At 40.1% G+C, this 24,027-nt stretch overlaps 1 protein-coding gene across 2 annotated transcripts in view; it reads left to right on the top strand.

Annotated features, from left to right (window-relative positions):
- The first annotated feature begins 2,411 nt into the window (after positions 1-2,411).
- wdr27 (WD repeat domain 27) overlaps positions 2,412-24,027 on the top strand; it is a 561,812-nt gene continuing 540,196 nt past the window's right edge. For both annotated transcript variants that reach the window (XM_073051837.1, XM_073051836.1), the window contains exons 1-5: positions 2,412-2,479; positions 4,074-4,260; positions 6,035-6,176; positions 9,829-9,953; positions 13,418-13,531. In XM_073051837.1, the coding sequence (XP_072907938.1) occupies positions 2,430-2,479; positions 4,074-4,260; positions 6,035-6,176; positions 9,829-9,953; positions 13,418-13,531 (618 nt within the window). In that variant the 5' untranslated portion in view covers positions 2,412-2,429. The remainder of the gene's footprint in view (positions 2,480-4,073; positions 4,261-6,034; positions 6,177-9,828; positions 9,954-13,417; positions 13,532-24,027) is intronic.

Here is a 24,027-nt window from a genome sequence, read left to right as displayed (position 1 = left end):
CTCTTCTGTCATGCCTCTGTAATTCCCTTTACTCCACTGTAATACCAATACATCTGACTTTAGCTTCTCCTTCTCAAATTTCAGGGTAAATTCAATCACATTATGATCACTTGCCCCTAAGAGTTCTTTTACCTTAAGCTCTCTAATTAATTTTGGTTCATCGCACAACAGCCAATCTAGAACAGCTGATCCCCCAGTGGGCTCAGCCATGATCTGCTCTGAAAAGCCATCTTGTAGGCATTGTAGAAATTTCCCCTCTGGGGATCCAGCACCAACCTGAGTTTCCAAATCTACCTTACTGTTGAAATCCCCCATGACTACTATAACATTGCCCTTTAGGCATGCATTTCCTGTCTCCCATTGTAATTTGTGGACCACATCCTTACTAATGAAATATTAAATAGGATGTGGTCTAAAAATAGATTTTTCTCCATGGATTGAAATATCTAATACCAGAGGCCATGCATTTAAAGTGAGAGATTTCCATCTTTTTAGATGGCATCAATTGCAACGATGCCCATGAGGATTGGGGGCCTTGTATCAACATCTACCAACCAGTGGTGCTTCCAGTTACAGTAGTGAAGTAGTTTGAGAGGTTGGTTACAGCTTGTATCAACCCTTGCCTCAGTAAGGACCTGGACCTGCTTCAATTCACCTACCACCAGAATAGGCATCTTGGTTTGTTATTGTCACAAGCACCAAAATACAATGTAGAACTTTGTTTTGCATGCCATCCATACAGATCATTTAAATACATTGAAGTAGCACAAGAGAAAACAATGACAGAATGCTGAATAAAATATTACAGCTGCAGAGAAAGTGTGGCACAGGCAGACAATAAGGTACAAGGCCATAATGAAGTAGATTGTGAGATCAAGAATCTATCTTACTGTGGTGACCCACTTTGTGCGCAGGCGAACCGGCTCAAAAATAGCCGCGTGTGGGGAGAGACTTTTGTAATGCACCACTGACGTCATTTCCGACCGGAGAGGGCAGGAACGCGGCTGTGTAAAAGCCAGCGCCGCGAAGTTTGAATAAACTAGTCTCGAGTGCAACTTACAGACTGCATGTCATTATTTCTAGCTCTGTGTGTAGCACATCGCTACATTACCATTTTAGGGGTTGATAGCAAATGCTATCTTTGCTGGCTGTCCACACTAAACCACCTGGACAATCGGAGCAAATAAGACTATTGTTCCTTGACAACCAGTTTGGCGTTCAACACCATTATCGCCCCAAGACTTACTGTCAAGTTCAAGACCTCTGTACCTCCTGCTGCAAATGGACCTCAGCTTCTTACTGAATTTCTGCCAATGACACCACTGCTGTTGGCAGAATGACGGATGGCAATGTAGAGTTGCAAAGGAGTGAGAATTGTTCAGTGGCATCATAACAGCATTGTACTCAGTGAGGAAAAAAAAAACAAGAGCTTATTGTTGACTTTAGGAAGAGGAAGTGTGGTGGAAGAATACCAGTACTCATTGAAGGGTCTGCGGTGGAATGGGTGAGCAGATTCTAGTTTTTGGGCTTCAGTATCTCAGAGGATCTTTCCTGGGCCCAACACATACAGTAGATACAACCACAGAGAAGGTGCCCCAGCATCTCTAATTTCTTTAAAGTCCAAGGAGATTTAACATGTTATTGAAGAACAACCAACTTCTACAGTTGTACAGTGGCTGATCACCATAGCCTGGTATGGTATCTTCAATGCACAGGAACTAAAGAGACCTCACAGAGCAGTGGACTCTGCCATTTCCATCATAAGTACAGCTCTCCCCACTGTTGAAGATATCTAGAAGAGGTGATGTCTCAGGAACACACACACTGCTCAGGAAGGCAACATTGAAAATTAAGGACCTCCACTAACTGGGCTGTACCACTTCTTGATGCTGCCATCAAGCAGGAGGTACTGGAGCCTGAAGACTGACCACTCAAGGTTCAATAATAGCTTTTTCTCTGTTGCCATCAGGTTTTTGAACTGACCTGAAAAATCCCTAACATGGACTATATTTCTTTTTCTCTCTCTTAACTGACATGATGTTGTGCTTATTTTGCTGTGTTAGTTATGTATAATTTACATTTGTGATGTTCGTAATGTATTATGTTGCTGCAAAGAGCTAACTTTCAATACATTTATACATTTCAAGGCATATATTAATAAACATATCTATGACAATTGCAAAGCAAAATATATTTCAGTAAATAAGTAATTTGCAGTGCAGGAAATGCCAACAAGTAATAAGTATGCAATGTCAAAAACACTCTGGTGGGTGTAGATGTTGACTGGAAACGCAAGGTGCTCCCTCCCTCTCTCCCAAATGCAACACTTGGTGTAGCTCTGATGCCCACTAACATTTTGAATCCGCTTTCGATTCGCGTTCGACTGCATTTTTGGCCCTCGGGGTGTTCCGTTGTGTGGAGCTGCTGCCATGGGAGACGGTGGGGAGAAGGGGAAGCTGCAGCCTGGACGCGCATCGAAGTGAGAACCTGACGAGCCGCTGGGAATGGGCCAGGAAAGGGAGACGGAATGCAGCCAGAGAACCGCAGGGCGAGGCCCTTCCACAAACCATTATCCCACGCCAGAAATCGCCCCAGCGGCCCGCTGCCCTGTGCCAACCGTGTCACGTGGTGCTCATCCCGCCGCTGTGTTTGGGTCGCGCGCGTGCCGGCGCGCCACCCGCGAAACGGCGTGCGGGCGCGCGCGCGCGTGTGTCGGCTGGCGGTCACGTGCCTTCAGCTCTGACTCTCTGAGGGGTGGTGGTGTACCCTGGCCAAGTCTCTAACATGTACCAAATGGTGTCAGATTCAGAGAAGAACCTTCCTATTTGTTTATTCAGTGGATTGTGACTTCTAATATTAAGGGAATTTATCGGGTTGGAGAGGGGAGTCATGGAAAAAAAAGATGAACCACTCTGGCCAGTATGGTGTGTTTGGGATCGGAGTGTTTGCTGGCTGAGTAGTCTATTTATTTAGCGATACAGCACGGAATAGGCCCCTCTGTCCCTTTGAGCCATGCCACCCCAGCACCCCGTGACAACTCCGTTCAACCCTAACCTAATCACGGATCAATTTACAATGACTAGTACCTGGTATGTCTTTAGACTGTGGGAGACAATGGGAGCGCCCGGAGAAAACCCGCACATTCCACGGGAAGGATGTACAGAGACTCATTGCAGGCACAGCAGAATTTAACACTGACGCCCCGAGCTTGAGTTGCGCTAAGCACTATGCTACTCTGGGGGAAGAAAGGTTGAAATTTGCTCTGTGGTATGCGAACTGCGGAACGTGTTTCTATTCTGCAAATTCAGTTTGGCTCCATGAATAGTGAACTAACTGGAGGAACTCGAGCAGGTCGAGTAGGAGCGCAAAAGTTACTGATGTTTTGGTTGCAGATCTTGGCTTGGAATGCCAACAATTTCCTTCCTTCCATCAGTGCTGTCTGACCCAATGAGTCTTACCAGCAGATTGTTTGCTCTGTGTTCCAGGATCTGTGGTTGCTGGTGTCCCCACAGAGTTGTAGAGCATGGAAATAGGCCACTGGCTGTACATGTCCATGCCTTTGTTTATTGAACCACTGCGCAGTCCAGCAACCCCCGATTACTGATTTCCTAATCTTTTACCCTAGGGAGATCAGTGGTTACTCCTGACCCAAAAGAAGGGAAAAGGGAAATCCTTTTGTGTCAATCTGCTCCGTGTTCAGCCTGTCCTATTCCTGGGTTGCTTATTCTGGAGTAAAATGGACAGAGACATTTTATTGAAGTAACGACAGTGTATAGACGCTCACAAAAAGTACTGGAGGTACTCAGCAGGTCAGGCAACATCGGCAAAGAAGAAGAAAGAGCCAGTTTTTCGGGTGAGACCTGATGAAGGGTCTTGGCCTGCAATGTTGGCTCTTTATTCCTTTCAATAGATGCTGCCTGACCTGCTGAGTTCCTCTGGGATTTTGTGTGTTTCTCTGGATTTCTGGCGTCTGCAGAATCTCTTGTGTTGGTGTATAGAAGCTATTAGTTTGACATTAGTTTCCAGTGACTCATTTGTTTCGTTTTGGTAATGGTTTTTATTGTTTCTTTTAGAATGTGTACCAATATCCATCAAATTCTGGAGAATGATTGTTTAAAAGAAGCTGTTACAGAGAAGCGTTGTGTTGAGACTAGCACTGTTTTGTCAGACGTTCAGCTGGCTTGTTGTTGGCAATATTGTGCCTTCCCCCATAACAAACAAGATGTGTGTGTTTGGAATATCCATAATCCTCTTCTGCAGGTAACATTTAACTTCACTCATTGAATTAAAACAGAGATCTTTTAAATCACTATTATTTATAAATATTGTTCAATTGGAAAAGAAGTTTTAATGAAATAAATGCCAGTTGTATACAATAGCAGGGTGCAGCTAGAGATCATCTCTTTGACTGCAGTAATGGTGAGTGATGTGTTTCTGTCTAATCTGAATTCTATTTCCACCAGCAGTATCGTCTAGACATTTAATTGGGATTTTCTTGGCACTGTCTATGGTGACGTAAAAGACCACTTCCATGTTTATATTATTTCTGAGTATTTTTTGGGAGTGAGGGAAGGCAGAAGATTAATGTTGAATAGTTTTCTGTGTGGGTAAAACCAGTGCAAACTGATTTAGATGTCTAGAGATTAATTAATTATAGTTTAATAATGTTAAAACCAATTTGGGAATCATAATAACACTTTTATTAAAGTCTAAAGGACAGTACAACCTAAGGCGAGATTTCTAAAACAATTTACTGGTTGTTCAAGTCACTGACTTGAAATGTTAATGATGATCAGCTCTCCACATACACACCCTGACCTGTGCATTTGCAGCATTTTCTCTTTTCTTCTCAGAGCAAAATTGTCAGGCTTCCCTGTATGTTATATCAGGTTGTGTTGATTTTTTGTAAATCCTTGAGCTGCTGAGATCGAAGCTCTTGAGTGGGATCTTTCCAACGATCTGTTAGAGGGACATGGCATAATATGCGCTGCTATTTTCCAGCTGCAGGCAAGTGTTTCTATCTGGCAAATTAATGGGAGAGGAGTGATACAGGGGTCCCAAGTATTAGTGACCAGGACAGATCAGTGAAGAGCAATGATCTGTAGCAGGTTCAAGGCCTGTTTTGGTACTACAGCCAGATGCTCCAAGGGGGAGGTTGTCGGGGAGATCTCTGTAAGCATATGAATGCAGCCCGAAAAGGCATGCAGTTTGGGGGAGACTCTGTTCCAAGCAGTTCTTCTGCATATGTGGCATTGATTAGTGGCAACCTGGAGTAATCTAGCAGCTATAACAAGCAGTCATAGCCATGATTGTTTGAAAACAGATACATATCACACAAATGTCTAGTGATCAATAAGGTAGGGTTGGGGTACTCATTTATCTTCAATTAACTTGAAATTTATTCTTGTGAAGCAGCATGTTGAAACCTGTTTGTTATGATTAAAATTTATTTTGTTGCCTCAGCTGGCTGGGAGTCCAGTTAAAGTAATACAGAAAGTGCCAGAAAATAATAAATATCCCTGAAATTTTCCACAATGGTTAATTGTGCTGCTTATCAAATATATAATTAGATTATTTTGAATAAACTGACGCAGCTCTGTATTCTTGTATAAATAAACTGAAGGCACTGAAGGAGGCTACTCAGCTCATTGTGTTCCTCCTTGCCAAACAGAAGCTATCTCGTTTATTCCTATCTCCTAACTCTTGCTCCTTAGCCTCCTGGCTTAGGGCATCTCAATTTAGGGGCTTTCTAAATGTGGGAATTTCTGCCTCAACTACTCTGTTGAGTGGTGAATTCCAGACGACGTACCAGGTACAAGCAAATTCCTTCATTCCTCTCTGCTCACCTTTAACCTTAAGACCTGTGTATCTGTGTATCTTCACAATTATTTTATATTTGCCTGTCTTCAGGGAACAGTAAACACGCATTCCAAGATCTCAATGTTCCTTTGTGATTAATGTTTTATCATTTATTTTGTATTGCTGTATTTGACTGTCCAAATATCCTAAATGTAAATTTATTTGCTTTATATAGAGCCTGGAATTAAAAGGCCACCATCAGTCAGTTACTGCTCTAACATTTGGGCACCACTCTGAACCAACACTTCTGTGTTCTGCAGCTGAAGATTATGTAATTATATGGGATATGGAAGCATGCCAAATGAGAATACAGCAAGGTACTCATTTTTCTAATGAATTTTGCAGCATTGTGACAATTTTGTTTCCTTGACAGATCATACTTGCCTTGTTTCATTTTATAGTAATCACTGGGGAGGATTAATGCATATACAGCTTTTTTTTTAACTTGCACAGTAGAAATGTCATTTACAGTGAGATTTGGACATAAGGGAAAACTATTAATTTTTATGTGGTTTCAATGATCAAGGGTGAACGTAAAAGTTTCACTTGTGCAGTTGTTAAATTTCTGGATAAAGTCAATTAATTAGCCTAATTATCCAGGACGACAATTGTTATACTTTTGTAAGTTTGACTGTATAATATTGCTAAATTAGTTTATTATTGTTGCATTTAACAAAGAACAGGTAAAAAATGTAGTTCTGCATACCATTCATATGGATTATTTAATTGTAAGTGTTGAACAAACTTGGGCTGTTTTCTCTGGAGCGGTGGAGGCTGAGGGGAGATCTGACTGAGGTTTCTAAGATTATGAAAGGCATAGATAGAGTAGACAGGGAGTATCTATTTTCCCCAGGGTTGAAATGTATAATACCAGAGTACATGTATTTAAGGTCAGAGGGGGTATTCAGATGTGAAGGGCATGTTTTATACACAGAGTGGTAGGTGCCTGGCGCTTGTGGTGGTTGTAGAGGCTGATACATCAGGGACTCTTAAGGAACATCTACATCGGCACATGAATGTGAGGAAAATGGAAGGAAATGGACATTGTGTAGACAGAAGAGATTAGTTCAGTTGGCCAATTTAATTGGTTTGGCAGAACAATGTGGGTTGAAGGACCTGTTCCTGTGCTGTATTGTTTTATGTTCTGTGTCAGTGAATTGAGGTAGTACAAAGCAAAAGCAATGGCATTGCGGTAGTGTTTGGTTACAGAGAAAGTACAATGTAGGCAGACAATAAGGTCCAAGGGTCATGGAGAGGTAGACTGTAAAATTAAGAGTGTATGTTATTGTACAGGAGGTCCATTCAATAGACTTATAACTGTGGAATAGAAGCTGTCCTTGAGTCTAGAGGTATGTACTTTCAGGCTTTTGTATCTTCTCCTGATGGGAAGGAAGGGAAGAAAGAATATCCTTGGTGAGAGGGGTCTTTGATTATGTTGTCTGCTTTATCAAGACAGCAAGAAGTGTATAATTAGAGAATAAGTAATAAAAAATGACTTGCCTGTTTACATTTTTCTCCAGCTTTATATCTATTGAAATCAGTAATTCATAAGACCATCAGACAAAGGAGCAGAATTAGGCTATTTGGCCCATCGAGTCTGCTCCACTGTTTGATCACGGCCAATCCATTTCCCTCTCGATCCCATTCTCCTACCTTCTCCCCGTAACTTTTCATGCCCTGACTAAACAGACCCTATCAACCTTCACCTCAAATGCACCCAATGACCTGACCTCAACAGCCTCCTGTGGTAATGAATTCCATAGATTCATCACCTTCTGGCTAAAAAAATTCCTCCTCATCTCTGTTCTAAATGGCAATCCTCTTGTCTTTATGCCATCTAGTTCTAGAATTAATTTCACATTGCAGAATCAACTTTTTTTTGTTGTCACGTTATGAGCAAAAAGCAGGAAAATTTCCTTTATTTCTCAGTTGTGGTGAAATCACATGCATAATCATGCAGGACATACCTATGGAAGTACCCAACAGGTCAGACAGTCTTGTGAAAAGAGGACAGAGCCAAAGACCATTTATCAGAAGGCTTTAATGGAAGGCTTTGACCTGAAATACTAACTCTGTTTCCCTTTGCACAGATGCTGTATGTCCTGCTGGGTGTTTCCAGCAGATTCTGTTGGCACAATTTTGAGTATTTGCAGCTTTTGACTTCCATTTGATGGTTTGACTTAACGTTTATGATGTGGTTGGAGGTAGAATAGAAGAAACCATACAACATTAAAAGGTTTTCAGAAACATCATGGATGACCTCACCTGGTCCCTCAATATTACCTGCCTGAATAAGAAGACACACCTCCACTTCCCGAGGAGACTGAGGCTAACGAGGCTCCCGACACCCCCACCTTAACTGGATTTTACAGGAGCACCATTGAGAACATCCTGACAAGTTGCTTGAATGGGAGCAGCAGAGTATTGAACTGAAAGTCCCTATAAAGGACTGTGAGAACAGCCAAGAGGATCATAGGGGTCTCCCTACTATACAGAGGACATTTTTCAGGAGTGCTGCATGCACAGGGCCCTTAATATTATCAAGGATCCCACCCATCCATTTGGCATCCTCTTTGACTTTCTACCATCAGGCAGGAGACCCGATGCATAAAGACGAATGTTCAGGATAGGAAACAGTTTCCTCTGTCGGGTCATTAGGCTTCTGAACTCCCTGCTGTATCACATTCGAAGTGTAACTGGATAATTTGTACTGTACCCTACAATATTTAATTTATGCACTTTACTTGATTTACTTAAGCATAATTCATTTGTAGATTTAATTCTTAGTTTCCCAAGTTATTGTGTGTTGTATGTGTGTTATGTGTACTACTGTGTTTTACATTTTGGTCTGGAGAAACATCTCGTTGACAGTATACATGTATTTAGTTAAATGACAATAAACTGGCTTGACTTGAGAAACAATGATATTTCCAAGTATGCAACAAATTCATTCATCTTTGCAATCGCTATATTGGTTTGTCAAAATTTTACCCTAAATCTCTATTTGATCCTGTCATTCATCTGCAGCGAAGTTGATAGGCAAGAAGTCTTCTGTATTTATACCTGACATGTATTGGGCTCCATGTGCAATTTAAGTGTGGAACGAGCTTCCAGTAGAAGTGGTAGAGGCAGGTTCGATATTGTCATTTAAAGTAAAATTGGATAGGTATATGGACAGGAAAGGCATGGAGGGTTATGGGCTGAGTGCAGGTCGGTGGGACTAGGTGAGAGTAAGCGTTTGGCACGGACTAGAAGGGCCGAGATGGCCTGTTTCCGTGCTGTAATTGTTATATGGTTAAAGGGATGTCCCTCTATTCTGAGGCTGTGCCCTCTGATCCTTGATTCCCACACTGAAGGAAACATCCTCTCCACTTCCACTCTATCTTGGCCTTTCAATATTACCATAAAACATAGGAGCAGTTAGGCTCTTCGGCCTGTCAAGTCTGCTCTGCCATTCCATCATGGCTGATTTATTATCCCTCTCGACCCATTCTTGAAGACTATAAGATAGGTTATATATTTGATAGGTTTCAACAAGATCTCCCTCATTCTTCTAAACTCCAGTGAATACAGACCCAGAGCCATCAAACACTCCTCATACATTAAACCTTTCATTACTGGAATAATTCTCGTGAACTTCCTTTGGACCCTCTCCAGTGCCTTAGATGAGATGTCCAAAACTGCTCACAATACTCTGTGTGGTCTGACCAATGCCTTATAAAGCCTCAGCATTATTTTCTTGCTTTTCTGTTCTAGTCCTTGTGAAGTGTATGCTAACATTGCATTTGCCATTTCTTGTAAGAAATTGCTCATAAGAAGTGTTCCCCTTACCCAGCCCATCTACTGGAACCTGGTCAAAGACTTTCAGCTACTCTATCAAAGAAACACAAGCCCTTATGAATAACTTCACATAATGATTACATTTAGTTGTTTGACAAGGGTTGACACTATTCAACTTGATGCTTTCAGGCTCGGTACCTACAGGAACTGTTGTTGGAACTCTGCTGGGAAAAGTGCTATACTTATGCTTCAGTCCAGATGACCAAATGATGGCTGCCTGTGCAGACAACAAAATCTATGTATTGAACTGTAAGGTAAGTGTAAATGACAGCATTGTTTGAACATTGCCTGATTTTCAAATTTGGAGATAAAAGCATAAGAAAAAACAAGAATAGGATATTAACTCCTCAAGAATTATCTGCCGTTTAACAAGATCATCATAGAGTTAAACATAAGGTGGAAAAGGAGACTTTTGCTTCATCCATGTCAACCAAGGTATCCATCTGGGATTGTCCCACTTGCCCACATCCCTCCAGCACATTTCTTTCCATGTAGAACATAGTAGTATGGCACAGGAATAAGTCCTCTCGCCCAAGTACCAAATGAATTAAACCGGTACTTAAATGCCCAACTAAACTAATTCCTTCTGCCTGCACAGTGTCCGTATTTCTCCATTCTTTGCCCATTCGTATACTTGTCTAAGAGCTTCAAATTTGCCTCCATTACCACCCCTAGTAGCACATTCCAGACACTCACAACTCTGTATTAAAAAAAAAACTTGAACTGCACATCTCCTTTGAATTTGAAAATATACATTTTTCCTATCCAATCCATCTATTCCCTTAATTTCCTTAATGCCCAGTTGTCTCTGGATATTATGGGAATGAACCTCTGCTTTATAAGCAGTCAATAACTCTTCATCCACAGCTCTTTGGGTTAGAGAATTCCAAAGATCCACTGTCCTCTGAGTGAAATCTTCTTATTTTGTTCCAAGATGTCTGAACTCATAGTATGGTCCTTCATTGAAGATGCCTCATGTAGGGTGAACCAACTTTCTGGTGTTAATTTTTTTGGGGGGAGAGATGAATGCAATTATCTCAAGCCTTTGAGAGCTAGTATATTATTAATTCTTTGAGCTAATTTGCATGCTGCTGGTTGGCTGTGCACCTGCAGCAGGTGAAAATTGTCTGCAGTCTGCTGGATGGGAGAAGTTGTTAAGGCAAGTAGTCTGCTAGCCAGCACCATTGGAATCTGCTAAGTAATGGGACGGAGTGGGGTGATTTTGCGAAAAAGCTTGGGAAAGTAAACTTGTATTGCAAGAAGAACACATACAAAATGGAAGGAGTGACAGAAACCACAGGACCCTCACCAGCAGGTTCAGGAACAGTTATTAATGTCAGGCTCTTGAACCAGAGGGGATAATTTCACTTACCCCAATACTGAACTGTTCTCACATCCTATGAACTCACTTTCAAGTACTCTTCAATTTTTTTTGGGGGGGGGGTTTCTTTGTGTTTACTATGATTGCCCCCGAGGAAATGAAAGAGAAATTACTCTGAACTTTGAAAATTCTGAAGGAACTCCGCAGGTCAGGATGTTTAAGACCCTTAATACAAATATGGGAAATTCAATGGATTTACTGGAACAGATTAATGTAAAAGGTTTAGAGCATTCTGTCACTAGGATGCTGGCTGCATGTCTCCAATTTATTAAGATTTTTCTGTTAGAGCCGAAGAGCTCAGAAAATAAACTGAAATAGAGAACGTCTTCTTTCCGATTGACCATATAGCTACCTAAAACATTCTGTTGCACTAATTTAGATGTGTACAAGATGATAAGAGGCATGGTTTGAGTGGACAGAGGTGTACAGGATGAGAGTCACAGATTGAGAGGACAGAGGTGTACAGGATGAGAGTCACAGATCGAGTGGACAGAGGTGTACAAGATAAGAGTCACAGATCGAGTGGACAGAGGTGTACAGGATGAGAGTCACAGATCGAGTGGACAGAGGTGTACAGGATGAGAGTCACAGATCGAGTGGACAGAGGTGTACAGGATGATAAGAGTCACAGATCGAGGGGACGGAGGTATACAGGATGAGAGTCACAGATCGAGTGGACAGGGGGTGTACAAGATGAGAGTCACAGATCGAGTGGACAGAGGTGTACAAGATGCTAAGAGTCTCAGATCGAGTGGACAGAGGTGTACAAGATGCTAAGAGTCACAGATCGAGTGGACAGAGGTGTACAGGATGAGAGTCACAGATCGAGTGGACAGAGGTGTACAGGATGAGAGTCACAGATCGAGTGGACAGAGGTGTACAGGATGAGAGTCACAGATCGAGTGGACAAAGGTGTACAGGATGAGAGTCACAGATCGAGTGGACAGAGGTGTACAGGATGATAAGAGTCACAGATCGAGTGGACAGAGGTGTACAAGATAAGAGTCACAGATCGAGTGGACAAAGGTGTACAGGATGAGAGTCACAGATCGAGTGGACAGAGGTGTACAGGATGATAAGAGTCACAGATCGAGTGGACAGAGGTGTACAGGATGAGAGTCACAGATCGAGTGGACAGAGGTGTACAGGATGAGAGTCACAGATCGAGTGGACAGAGGTGTACAGGATGAGAGTCACAGATCGAGTGGAGAGAAGTGTACAAGATAAGAGTCACAGATCGAGTGGAGAGAGGTGTACAGGATGAGAGTCACAGATCGAGTGGAGAGAGGTGTACAGGATGAGAGTCACAGATCGAGTGGAGAGAGGTGTACAGGATGAGAGTCACAGATCGAGTGGAGAGAGGTGTACAGGATGAGAGTCACAGATCGAGTGGACAGAGGTGTACAGGATGAGAGTCACAGATCGAGTGGAGAGAGGTGTACAGGATGAGAGTCACAGATCGAGTGGAGAGAGGTGTACAGGATGAGAGTCACAGATCGAGTGGACAGAGGTGTACAAGATCAGAGTCACAGATCGAGTGGACAGAGGTGTACAGGATGAGAGTCACAGATCGAGTGGACAGAGGTGTACAGGATGAGAGTCACAGATTGAGTGGACAGAGGTGTACAAGATGAGAGTCACAGATCGAGTGGACAGAGGTGTACAAGATAAGAGGCATTGATCGTGTGGACAGCAGGGACTTTTCCCCAGGGTGGAAATAAGGTGATAATCTTTAGGTGATTGAAGGAAAGTTTTAGGGGAGATGTCAGAGGTTAAGTTTTTTACACAGTGGTTGCTGCTTAGAACACCCTGCCAGGTGTGGTGGTAGAGGTAGATAGATTAAAGACTTTATGAAACTCTTGGTTAGGCACATGGATATTAGAAATAAATGGGTGGCTATGTGGGAGAAATCTTGTGCTGACCTTCTAACTTGCTCTGGTTAAAAGTTCAGTAGAAAATCATGGGCCAATGGATCTGTACTGTGCTGTAATGTTTGACTTCCTAATTTTAATTTCCTAAAACTGCCTTTTTTTAGACACTGTGCCTGAATGATTGTGAAAATGACAGTGAATTACCCACTATTTTACCATGTAATTGGCCTTGGTTTATTCTCACATGCTACCTGTGAGATGATGAGATTGAAGAACACTGCAAACGTTGTTCCAAACTTTGGAAAATTAAGCTGATAGTCTACATTTTAATTATTTGTCACATTCTGAATAAATGGCTAATTTTGATACACATCCTTTTATTGTAGATAATCAAATGCATATAAAAAGTGAACCATCTTGTTGTGAAGTTGTTCTAGTTATATGTTTGTATTTTATTTCCTTTTAGCAAGAGGATGTTTTGGCAGTCTTCAAAGCCCACCTTGGTGTGGTAACAGCTGCAGAGTTTTGTCCTTGGCAGCCAAACATACTTGTATCAATCTCTGAAGACAGGACCTTTAAGGTATGAAAGTTGCAGTTTTAAATAATCATTTACATAATAAAGGGGCTCAGCCAGAAACTTCCTTGCTTTATTCTTTTCCATAGATGCTGCCTGACCTCCTGAGATCTTCCAGTATTGTGTGTGTGTGTGTGTGTGTGAGATATTGGCTGATGTGTTATGATGTGCTATATTATATTAAAACAGGTGTAGATGGGTGTGTCCCCATGAAACAGATTGACATTAGGAAGGAAACGGTGATGAGAAGACTGATGGGACTGAAGGCTGACAAATCCCCAGGTCCAGATGGTCTGCACCCTAGGGTACTAAAGGAGGTGGGCCTGGAGATTGCAGATGCATTGGTAATCATTTTCCAATGTTCCTTAGATTCAGGATCAGTTCCTGAGGATTGGAGAATGGCTAATGTTATCCCACTTTTTAAGAAAGGAGGGAGGGAGAAAACAGAGAACTATCGACCTGTCAGCCTGACATCGGTGGTGGGAAAGATGCTAGAGTCCATTATTAAGGATGAAATAGTGGCATATCTAGATAGCAGTGATAGGATTGGGCCGAGCCAGCATGGATTTACCAAGGGTAAATCATGCTTGACTAATCTGTTGGAGTTTTTCGAGGATGTAACCAGGAAGTTAGACGGGGGAGATCCAGTGGATGTAGTGTACCTCGATTTTCAGAAGGCATTTGATAAGGTCCCACATAGAAGATTGGTGGGTAAAATCAAAGCTCAGGGCATCGGGGGGAAGGCATTGACATGGATAGAAAACTGGTTGGCAGATAGAAAGCAAAGGGTAGCGGTGAATGGGTGTTTCTCGGAATGGCAGGTGGTGACTAGTGGGGTGCCACAGGGCTCGGTATTGGGACCACAGCTGTTTACCATTTACGTTAACGATTTGGATGAAGGCATAGAAAATAACATCAGCAAATTTGTTGATGATACTAAGCTGGGTGGCAGTGTGACATGTGCTGAGGATGTTAGGAGAATTCAGGGTGACTTGGATAGGTTGGGTGAGTGGGCAGATACTTGGCAGATGGCGTTTAATGTGAATAAGTATGAGGTTATCCACTTTGGGAGTAAGAACAGGAAGGCAGATTATTATCTGAACGGTGTAGAGTTGGGTAAGGGAGTAATACAAAGAGATCTCGGAGTCCTTGTTCATCAGTCACTGAAGGTGAATGAGCAAGTGCAGCAGGCAGTGAAGAAGGCTAATGGAATGTTGGCCTTTATTACAAAGGGAATTGAGTACAAGAGCAAGGAAATCCTCTTGCAATTGTACAGAACCCTGGTGAGACCACACCTGGAGTATTGTGTACAGTTTTGGTCTCCAGGGTTAAGGAAGGACATCCTGGCTGTAGAGGAAGTGCAGCGTAGATTCACGAGGTTAATTCCTGGGATGTCTGGACTGTCTTACGCAGAAAGGTTAGAGAGACTGGGCTTGTACACGCTGGAATTAAGGAGATTGAGAGGGGATCTGATTGAAACATATAAGATTATTAAGGGATTGGACAAGATAGAGGCAGGAAATATGTTCCAGATGCTGGGAGAGTCCAGTACTAGAGGGCATGGTTTGAGAATAAGGGGTAGGTCATTTAGGACAGAGTTAAGGAAAAACTTCTTCTCCCAGAGAGTTGTGGGGGTCTGGAATGCACTGCCTCAGAAGGTAGTGGAGGCCAATTCTCTGGATGCTTTCAGGAAGGAGCTAGATAGGTATCTTATGGATAGGGGAATCAAGGGATATGGGGACAAGGCAGGAACCGGGTATTGATAAGGAATTGATTAGCCATGATCTCAAAATGGCAGTGCAGGCTCGAAGGGCCGAATGGTCTACTTCTGCACCTATTGTCTATTATCTATTGAAATCATTTAGAGTATACCCCAATCAGAAGCTCTGGATGAACCATGAAATCTGGAATTTGCTGAGGGCCAGATCAGAGGTCTGGAGATCAGGAATGCTACGAGGTGTTCTTGTACATCAGTCAATGAAAGCAAGCATGCAGGTACAGCAGGCAGTGAAGAAAGCTAATGGCATGCTGGCCTTTATAACAAGAGGAATTGAGTATAGGAGTAAATAGGTCCTTCTGCAGCTGTACAGGGCCCTGGTGAGACCCCACCTGGAGTATTGTGTGCAGGTTTGGTCTCCAAATTTGAGGAAGGACATTCTTGCTATTGAGGGAGTGCAGCGTAGGTTCACAAGGTTAATTCCTGGAATGGTGGAACTGTCATATGTTGAAAGATTGGAACGACTGGGCTTGTGTACACTGGAATTTAGAAGGATGAGAGGGGATCTGATTGAGACATATAAGATTATTAAGGGATTGGACACGCTGGAGGCAGGAAGCATGTTCCTGCTGATGGGTGAGTCCAGAACTAGAGGCCACAGTTTAAGAATAAGGGGTAGGCCATTTAGAACTGAGATGCGGAAAAACTTTTTCACCCAGAGAGTGGTGGATATGTGGAATGCTCTGCCCCAGAAGGCAGTGGAGGCCAAGTCTCTGGATGCATTCAAGAGAGAGTTAGATAGAGCTCTTATAGATAGCAGGGTCAAGGGATATGGGGAGAGGGCAGGAAGGGGGTACTGATTGTGTATGATCAGCCATGATCACAGTGAATGGCGGTGCTGGCTAGGAGGGCCAAATGGCCTACTCCTGCACCTACTGTCTATTGTCTATTGAGGTGCAGGTACGATCTCCAGAAAGCTATCTCATGGATGAAGTTGGGATTCTGGACTAGACTAGACTGGAATCAATGAGAAATGCTCAAAGGCTGTGGATTGTCTCCAGATGATCCTTTGGTTTCATTTATGAAGATCACTTGCGGGTTGACTTCAAGAGAGTGAAAACATCCTGTTTGGATGGAGTACCTGGCCGAGTGAAGACCTGTGCTGACTAACTGGCTAGTGTATTCACAAATATTTTCAACCTCTCAGTTTGGCAGTGTGTGGTACCCACCTGCTTCAAGCAGGCTTCAGTTGTACCGGTGCCCAAGAAGACCGTGGTAACCTGCCTCAATAATTGTTGCCCATTGGCATTTATATCCAACATTGATGAAGTGTTTTGAGAGGCTGGTGTTGAAACATATCAGCTTCTGTCTGAGTGATGACTTGGATCCACTTTAATTTGCCTACTGGAGCAACGGATCCACGGCAGATGCCATCTCATTGGTTCTTCACACAACCCTAAAACATCCGGACTGCAAAGATGCATACATCAGGATGCTCTTTATCGATTACAGCTCAGCATTTAATACCTTCATCCCTTCAAAACAAATCAGTAAACTCCCAAGACCTGGGCTTTAATATCCCCTTGTGCAATTCGATCCTGGATTTCTTCACTTGTTGACCCCAGTCAGTTCTGATGGGCAAAAACATCTCCATAGTCTCAATCAGCACAGGTGTGCCAGAGGGCTGTGTGCTTATCCACACAGTCATAGGTGTGAAGCAAGTAGAACAGGGGGCTAAGTACAACTCCAACACTATTTTCAAGTTTGCTGATGATGCCACTGATGTGGGCCGTATCAAAGGCGGTGATAAATCAGCATACAAGAGTTAGGCTGAAAATTTGGCTGAGTGGTGTCATGACAGCAACCTCTCACTCAATAGCAGCAAGACCAAGGAATTGATTATAAACTTCAGGAGAGGAAAATCAGACGTCCACGAGCCAGTAATCATCAGAGGATTAGAGGTGGAGAGGATTAGTAACTTTAAATTCCTAGGTGTCAATTGTACTGGACCCATCATTAAATATTATTGCAAAGAAAGTAACCCATCCCTTCTACAAGGTCCTCCATTTTTCGATCATTCATGTGCCTACCCAAGAGTTTCTTAAGCGTCCCTAATGTATCTGCTGTACCACCACATCTGGCAAGTTGTTGCACGCATTCATTCTCTATGTTTTAAACAAAACATTCCCCCCCCCCACCCCCGTAAAAATCTGCAGGGCTGTAGGGGCGTAAATTGGTTCGTTCTTAAAAGGAACTAAGGCAGCTACAATAGATGTAGACAGTTTTGCTCCTATGACTCTGTATTTCCCTCCTCTCAGACCCACTTGGGGGTCTTGACACTGGCTGAAATTAGTGTAGGTTCAGCAGATGAGTGGTGCTGGAAGGTGGTGATTGCTGCACAGGTTTTTCTTGTCTGAACTATGATGAGGAGGCCTGAAGAGAAATTTAGTTTGCTCATTTGACACCTTAGTTCTGTGAATGACTGATGAAAAGTGTGATAAAATTAAAGGCTTAAGAAAATTAATCTTTGTGGCAGATAAATGTTTCAAAGTTTCCTTGTCTTAAATTTCTGTAATTGGATCACACATTATGGTGTGACATTTTAATTAGAGCCAATTAGAGCCATTAGAGATATTTGTTGGGAACACTGAATTCCCAGTGCCCTTAGTATTGTCAGCGATCCCTCCCATCAATCTAACAATCTCTTTGACCCCACCACCATTAGGCAGGAAGTACAATAGCTTGAGGACAAGGACTGTTAGGATGGGAAACAGCTTCTTCCCCCAGGCCTTGAGACTACTGAACTCCCTGCCGCCATGTATCAATCTCATCATATGGTCTCATCACGTATGAAATGCCAGTAGTATTATACTTTGTACTTTTTAGCTTGCACTGTATTTAATTTATTTGTTGTAATATTACTTTTATGTTAATTGTGTGAGTTTTATGTACTGTGTTGTGCACCTTGATCTGGAGGAACATTGTTTCGTTTGGCAGTAAACATGCTTAGAGTGGAATAACAATAGACTAAACTTGAACTTGAATTGTTAAAAAACCTACTGGCTGTCGATGGAGTAGCAGTGTTTTTATAGTTGCTCCTACTCTACTTAATTTACTGTTTACAACTTGTTTTGAAAACTTACTATTAAACGCAAAATTGTTTTATGATGAGGGGAGCCAAAGCTACTAAAAAAGAAGAGGACTCACCTATAACTTTGGAATCTATTATGGAGACACTTCAAAAGCATAAAAATGAACTTTCGGAGGAGTTGCAGCAGAAATTCCAGAAACTCAGCGCTGAATTTAAACGAATGGATGTAAAATTGGATTCTATTCAAAAACCTTTAAGTGAACATGATAAACGGATAAAAGAGAATGAAGACACTTTAACGATATTGGATGTGAAGATTGATGACCTGGAAAAGATCTGTGATAAACAGTCAAAGGTTAATGAAAAATTAAGACAGAAGATTATTGACTTAGAAAATAGAAGCAGAAGAAATAATTTATGAATTCTGGGTTTTAAAGAGTTAATGGAAGGCAATCAGCCTTTGGAATTTTTTGCAAACCTTTTGGCTAACTTATTTCCAATTATTTTAAAATCTCAACCTAAAATAGACCGAGCTCATAGATTGCCAGTACCAAGACCTCCTCCAGGAGAACGACTCCGTTCAGTGATAATTTGTCTTCATGACTTTCAAACAAAGGAACTTTTAATTTGTGAATCTCATCGGAAAGGTATGATTGATTATGAAGGCCAGAAGATCAGAATTGTGGAGGAGTTTTCACCTGAGGTGTTGAATGAATGCTTCAAGTTTAAAAAAGTTATGTTGGAATTGTATAATAAAGGTTTTAAACCCTCTCTTCGTTACCCCGCTTGTCTTAGAATCATTTTGAAAAATGGCTCTCAGAAATGGTTCCACTCGACTCAAGAGGTGCAGGATTTTAAAATTTCTGAATCAGTATCAGAAGTTTAACTATTCAATAATTCCCTACATAAATCTATGTTGCATCTGCCTGATGGATCCTTTTTTTAGAACCAGCAGTCTAACTGTTCATTACTTTCTTTTATGAACAATTTTTTAAACTTTTGGTATACCTTGGTATCTGTTTCTTTTGTACTTTTATTTTCTTCGTTTAGAAAATTAAGGATTTAACATCAGTAAGTTTTCATTGAGTTAATACTTTCCAAGTTAATATGTTCTGAATTTTCTTAGTTTTTAGTATTTTGTACTATATTTTTTCATGAGGTTTTTTAAAGTAAGTTTAATTTTACTCTGTTTTTTGTTGTGTCTTGTTGGAATTCAGTTAACCTTGAAAATTGTTTGGAGCTCAGCCACTAGATTGTTTTGGGAAGGTAATTTTGGTAGGTTTAGCTGTCAACTGCCCTTTAGTTGCCAACACAGATGCCTTGTGCAGGAAGGCACAGAGTCGACTGTACTTCCTAAGAAGGTTGGCGTCATTCAATGTCTGTAGTGAGATGCTGAAGATGTTCTATAGGTCAGTTGTGGAGAGCGCCCTCTTCTTCGTGGTGGCGTGTTGGGGAGGAAGCATTAAGAAGAGGGACGCCTCATGTCTTAATAAGCTGGTAAGGAAGGCGGGCTCTGTCGTGGGCAAAGTACTGGAGGGTTTAACATCGGTAGCTGAGCGAAGGGCGCTGAGTAGGCTACGGTCAATTATGGATAACTCTGAACATCCTCTACATAGCACCATCCAGAGACAGAGAAGCAGTTTCAGCGACAGGTTACTATCGATGAAATGCTCCTCAGACAGGATGAAGAGGTCAATACTCCCCAATGCCATTAGGCTTTACAATTCTACCGCCAGGACTTAAGAACTTTTTAAAAGCTATTATTAATGCTTTTTGAGATAGTGATTTAGATGCATATCATATTTTTTTTTTTACTGAGTTAAGTATTGTATGTAATTAGTTTTGCTACAACAAGTGTATGGGACATTGGAAAAAAAGTTGAATTTCCCCATGGGGATGAATAAAGTATCTATCTATCTATCTATCTAGTCAACTTTCTCTCTTTGGGTGGGGTGTGGGTTTCTTTTCTATCAGCTGTTTGGTTCTCTTAGCTTCATTTGTTGCTTGGTTACTTTGTCTTAAAGCTCATTGTTTGGATTTAATGTACTTTCCAGTAGTTTTTATTCTAACTTCTCTTTTAAGTAATATTTGAAATGGACCATACTATTAATTTACTTAGTTTTAATGTGAAAGGATTAAACCATCCTGTGAAACATAATAAAATAATTATATTAAGAAATTGAATGTCTCAATTTTTTTTACAAGAAGCACGTGTCCGTAAATGTGATAATTTACGTCTTTTCAGCTGTTGGAAGGACTTATTTTTTTATTCCTCCTTTCAGACTAAGGCCAGAGTAGTTTCGATTCTTATAGACAATTCAGTTTCTTTCATTCAACATAATGTAGTGTCTGATACGAACAAGCATTTTGTTATAGTGTCAGGGAAATTAGATAATAAATGAATGGTTTTTGCTAATTTGTATGCCCCGAATATAGATGATCCAGGTTTTTTTTTGAATGTTTTTTTTCACTTTTACTAGATTTAAGTCTGTATGCTCTGGTTTTAGGAGGAGACGTCAACTGTTGATTAGACCCTGTTTTAGATCGCTCATTTTTTAAGTGATTGACTTTTTAGTAGATCTGCCTCCTTTATCCAATCTTTTCTAATGAAATGTGACAATGTTGATATTTGGCACTTTTTGTATCCAACAGATAAAGAATATTCATTTTTTTCTCATGTTCATCATATGTATTCCAGGATTGATTATTTTTTGTCGATAGTCAATTCATTCCATTGGCTTGATCCTGTGAATATAAAGAAATTGCTGTTTCAGATCATGCTCCTGTGTTTTTATCTTTAAATCTTCTGGGTGTCTCCCAAATAAACAGATTTTGGCGTTTTAATCCAACTCTGTTATCTGATAAGTATTTTTTAAAGTTTTTGGAGAGACTTTTTTTTAAGAGAATATGCTAGAGAATATTAAGAGAATAAGACTTCTAGTCTTATTTTATGGGATGCTTTTAAGGCTTATATTAGAGGACAAATTATTTATTTTACCGCAAGTGTTAAGGGAAAAGCTAATAAGGGGCGAATTGAATTAGCTAATCAGTTGAAACAATTAGACCAAAAATATGCTTTGGCTCCAGATCCTGTTTTATATAAAAGACATGTTGAAATTAAAACTTAATATGATCTGCTTTTAACTTATCCAATTGAAGCATAACTTTTAAAAGATAAAAGTCAGTTTTATGTTCATGGAGATAAAATGGATAAACTATTGGCTAACCAATTAAAGACCTTTATAGGTAAATGCCAAATTTAAAAAAATTTGAAAAGCTAATGGTGATAAAACATCTGATTATTTAGAAATAAAGGATACTTTTAGAGAATTCTATTCTAAACTTTATAGTTCTGATCCTCCTAAAGATAATACTGTAATGAATAATTTCTTAGATCGATTAAACATTCCTACACTTTCTGATGATAATCGAAAATTGCTGGATCAACCCATTTCTTATGAAGAAATTGTCGAGGTTGTTCACTCTTTGCACTCGGGGAAGGCTCCGGATCCTGATAGATTTTCTGGAGCGTTTTATAAAGTTTTTTCCTCTTTGCTTATACCTCGCTTATATTCAGTCCTTTCAGACTCTTTTAAATTAGGTAGGTTGCCACAATCTTTTTATGAAGCCTCTATTTTGCTTATTCTTAAAAAGAATAATGATCCAACTGAATGTTCTTCTTATAGACCAATTTCCTTAATGTTGATACTAAAATTTTAATCTAAACTTTTGGCTTGTAGAATTGAAAATATTTTGCCATCTATTATTTCTGATGACCAGACTGGACTTATCAAAAATTGATACTCCCACTTTAATATTTGTTGCTTATTGAATGTTATTTATTCTCCTTCTAAAGAGATATTGGAATGTGTGATATCCTTAGATGCTGAGAAAGTCTTCAATTGGGTTGAATGGAATTATTTATTTAAAACTTTAGAAAAATTTAACTTTGGCCCAATTTTCTTCAATGGATTAAATTACTTTAAATTAAATCTATCTCCCTCCACTCAGGTTCTTATTAACTCTCAGAATTATAAACCTTTTAAACTTCATCGTAGAACTAGACAAGGTTGTCCTTTGAGTCCTTTGCTTTTTGATTTGGTCTTAGAACCTTTAGCTATTGATTTCCGGAAATCTAATAATAGCACTGGTATTTTAAGGAGGGGTATTACCCACAAAGTTTCACTTTATGCTGATGACCTTTTGCTCTACATTTCTAATGTGGAGCCGTCTTTACCTTCTGTACTTTCTTTACTCTCCTGCTTTAGTCAGTTTTCAGGATATAAACTTTACTTTCATAAGAGTGAACTTTTTCCTTTGAATAATTTGGTATTAGTTAATACTAACCTTCCTTTTAAAATTGTAAGAAATCAATTTACTTATTTGGGCGTAACAATTACTAGGAATTATAAATTCCTTTTCAAAGAATTTTTTTTTTACACTACTGAATTATGTTAGAAGGCACTATCAAATTGGTCACCCCTCTCTTTGCCGTTGATTGGCTGAACTAATTCTAGTAAATGAATATTTTGCCTAAATGTTTATATTTATTTTAGGCCGTACCTGTTTTTATTCCTAAATCCTATTTTGATTCTCTGGATTCTGTTTTATCTTATATATGGAAAAATAAAATTTCTCGATTACATAAAGTTCATCTTCAAAAAGCTAAAAAGAATGGAGGTTTAGCCTTACCCAATTTTAGGTTTTATTACGGGGCAATCAATATATGGAATCTTACGTTTTGGTTATATTGTATTAATCGAGAGGACTGTCCGGTCTGGGTTTCTTTAGAAGCTGATTCTGTTAATAAATTTTCTATCATTTCTCTTCTTGGATCCTCAATTCCTTTATCTTTAAGTAATTTAACTGATAATTTTGTAGTTAACCGCACTTTGAGGATTTGAGTACAATTTAGAAAATATTTTGATTTATTGAGTTTTTCACTTTCAAGTCCAATCTTTTCTAACTACTTTTTTAAACCTTCTATGACTGATGTAGTTTTTAAAGAGTGGAATATACTGTTTATTAAATATTTTCAGGATTTGTTTGTTGGAGATAGTATCTCTTCATTTGAACAATTGTCAGCTAAGTATAGCTTACCCAAAATGCACTTTTCTCGATATTTACAGATTAGAGACTTTTTGCGTTCTCAAGTACATACACTTCCTAAAAGTCCAAATAAGAATTTACTTGATACAATTTTTAATTTGAAATCCTTCCATAATGGATCTATATCTAATATTATGGTATGTTGTTGGGAATGAGAAATATTTCTTTAGACAAAATTAAAAATCTCTGGGAACAAGATTTACAGATTCCAATTTCTGAGGATACTTGGAATGAAATTTTTAAATTGGTTAATACCTCATCATTACGTGCCCGCCATTCCCTTTTACAATTGAAAGTGGTTCATTGGGCCCACATGACTAAAGATAAGCTGTCTCATCTTTATTCTGATATATCTCCCTACTGTGATAGATGTAACAATGGAGAAGCTTAACTAATTCATATGTTTTGGACTTGTCTGAGTCTTGAAAAATATTGGAAGGAAGTATTCCAAACTTTTTTGGAGCTTTTAAAAGTAAATTTTAAACCTAATCCTTTTACTGCCTTATTTGGTATTGGAGGAATTGATATTATTTTGGAGACAGGTGATTTGCACATTTTGGCTTTTATTTCTCTTATAGCCAGGAG

This window comes from Hemitrygon akajei, chromosome 7 (genome assembly GCF_048418815.1).
Source record: "Hemitrygon akajei chromosome 7, sHemAka1.3, whole genome shotgun sequence".
Classification (NCBI taxonomy): Eukaryota; Metazoa; Chordata; class Chondrichthyes; order Myliobatiformes; family Dasyatidae; genus Hemitrygon; species Hemitrygon akajei.
The sequence above is the reverse complement of the archived record's forward strand: the minus strand, read 5'-3'. Positions and strand labels throughout refer to the sequence as shown.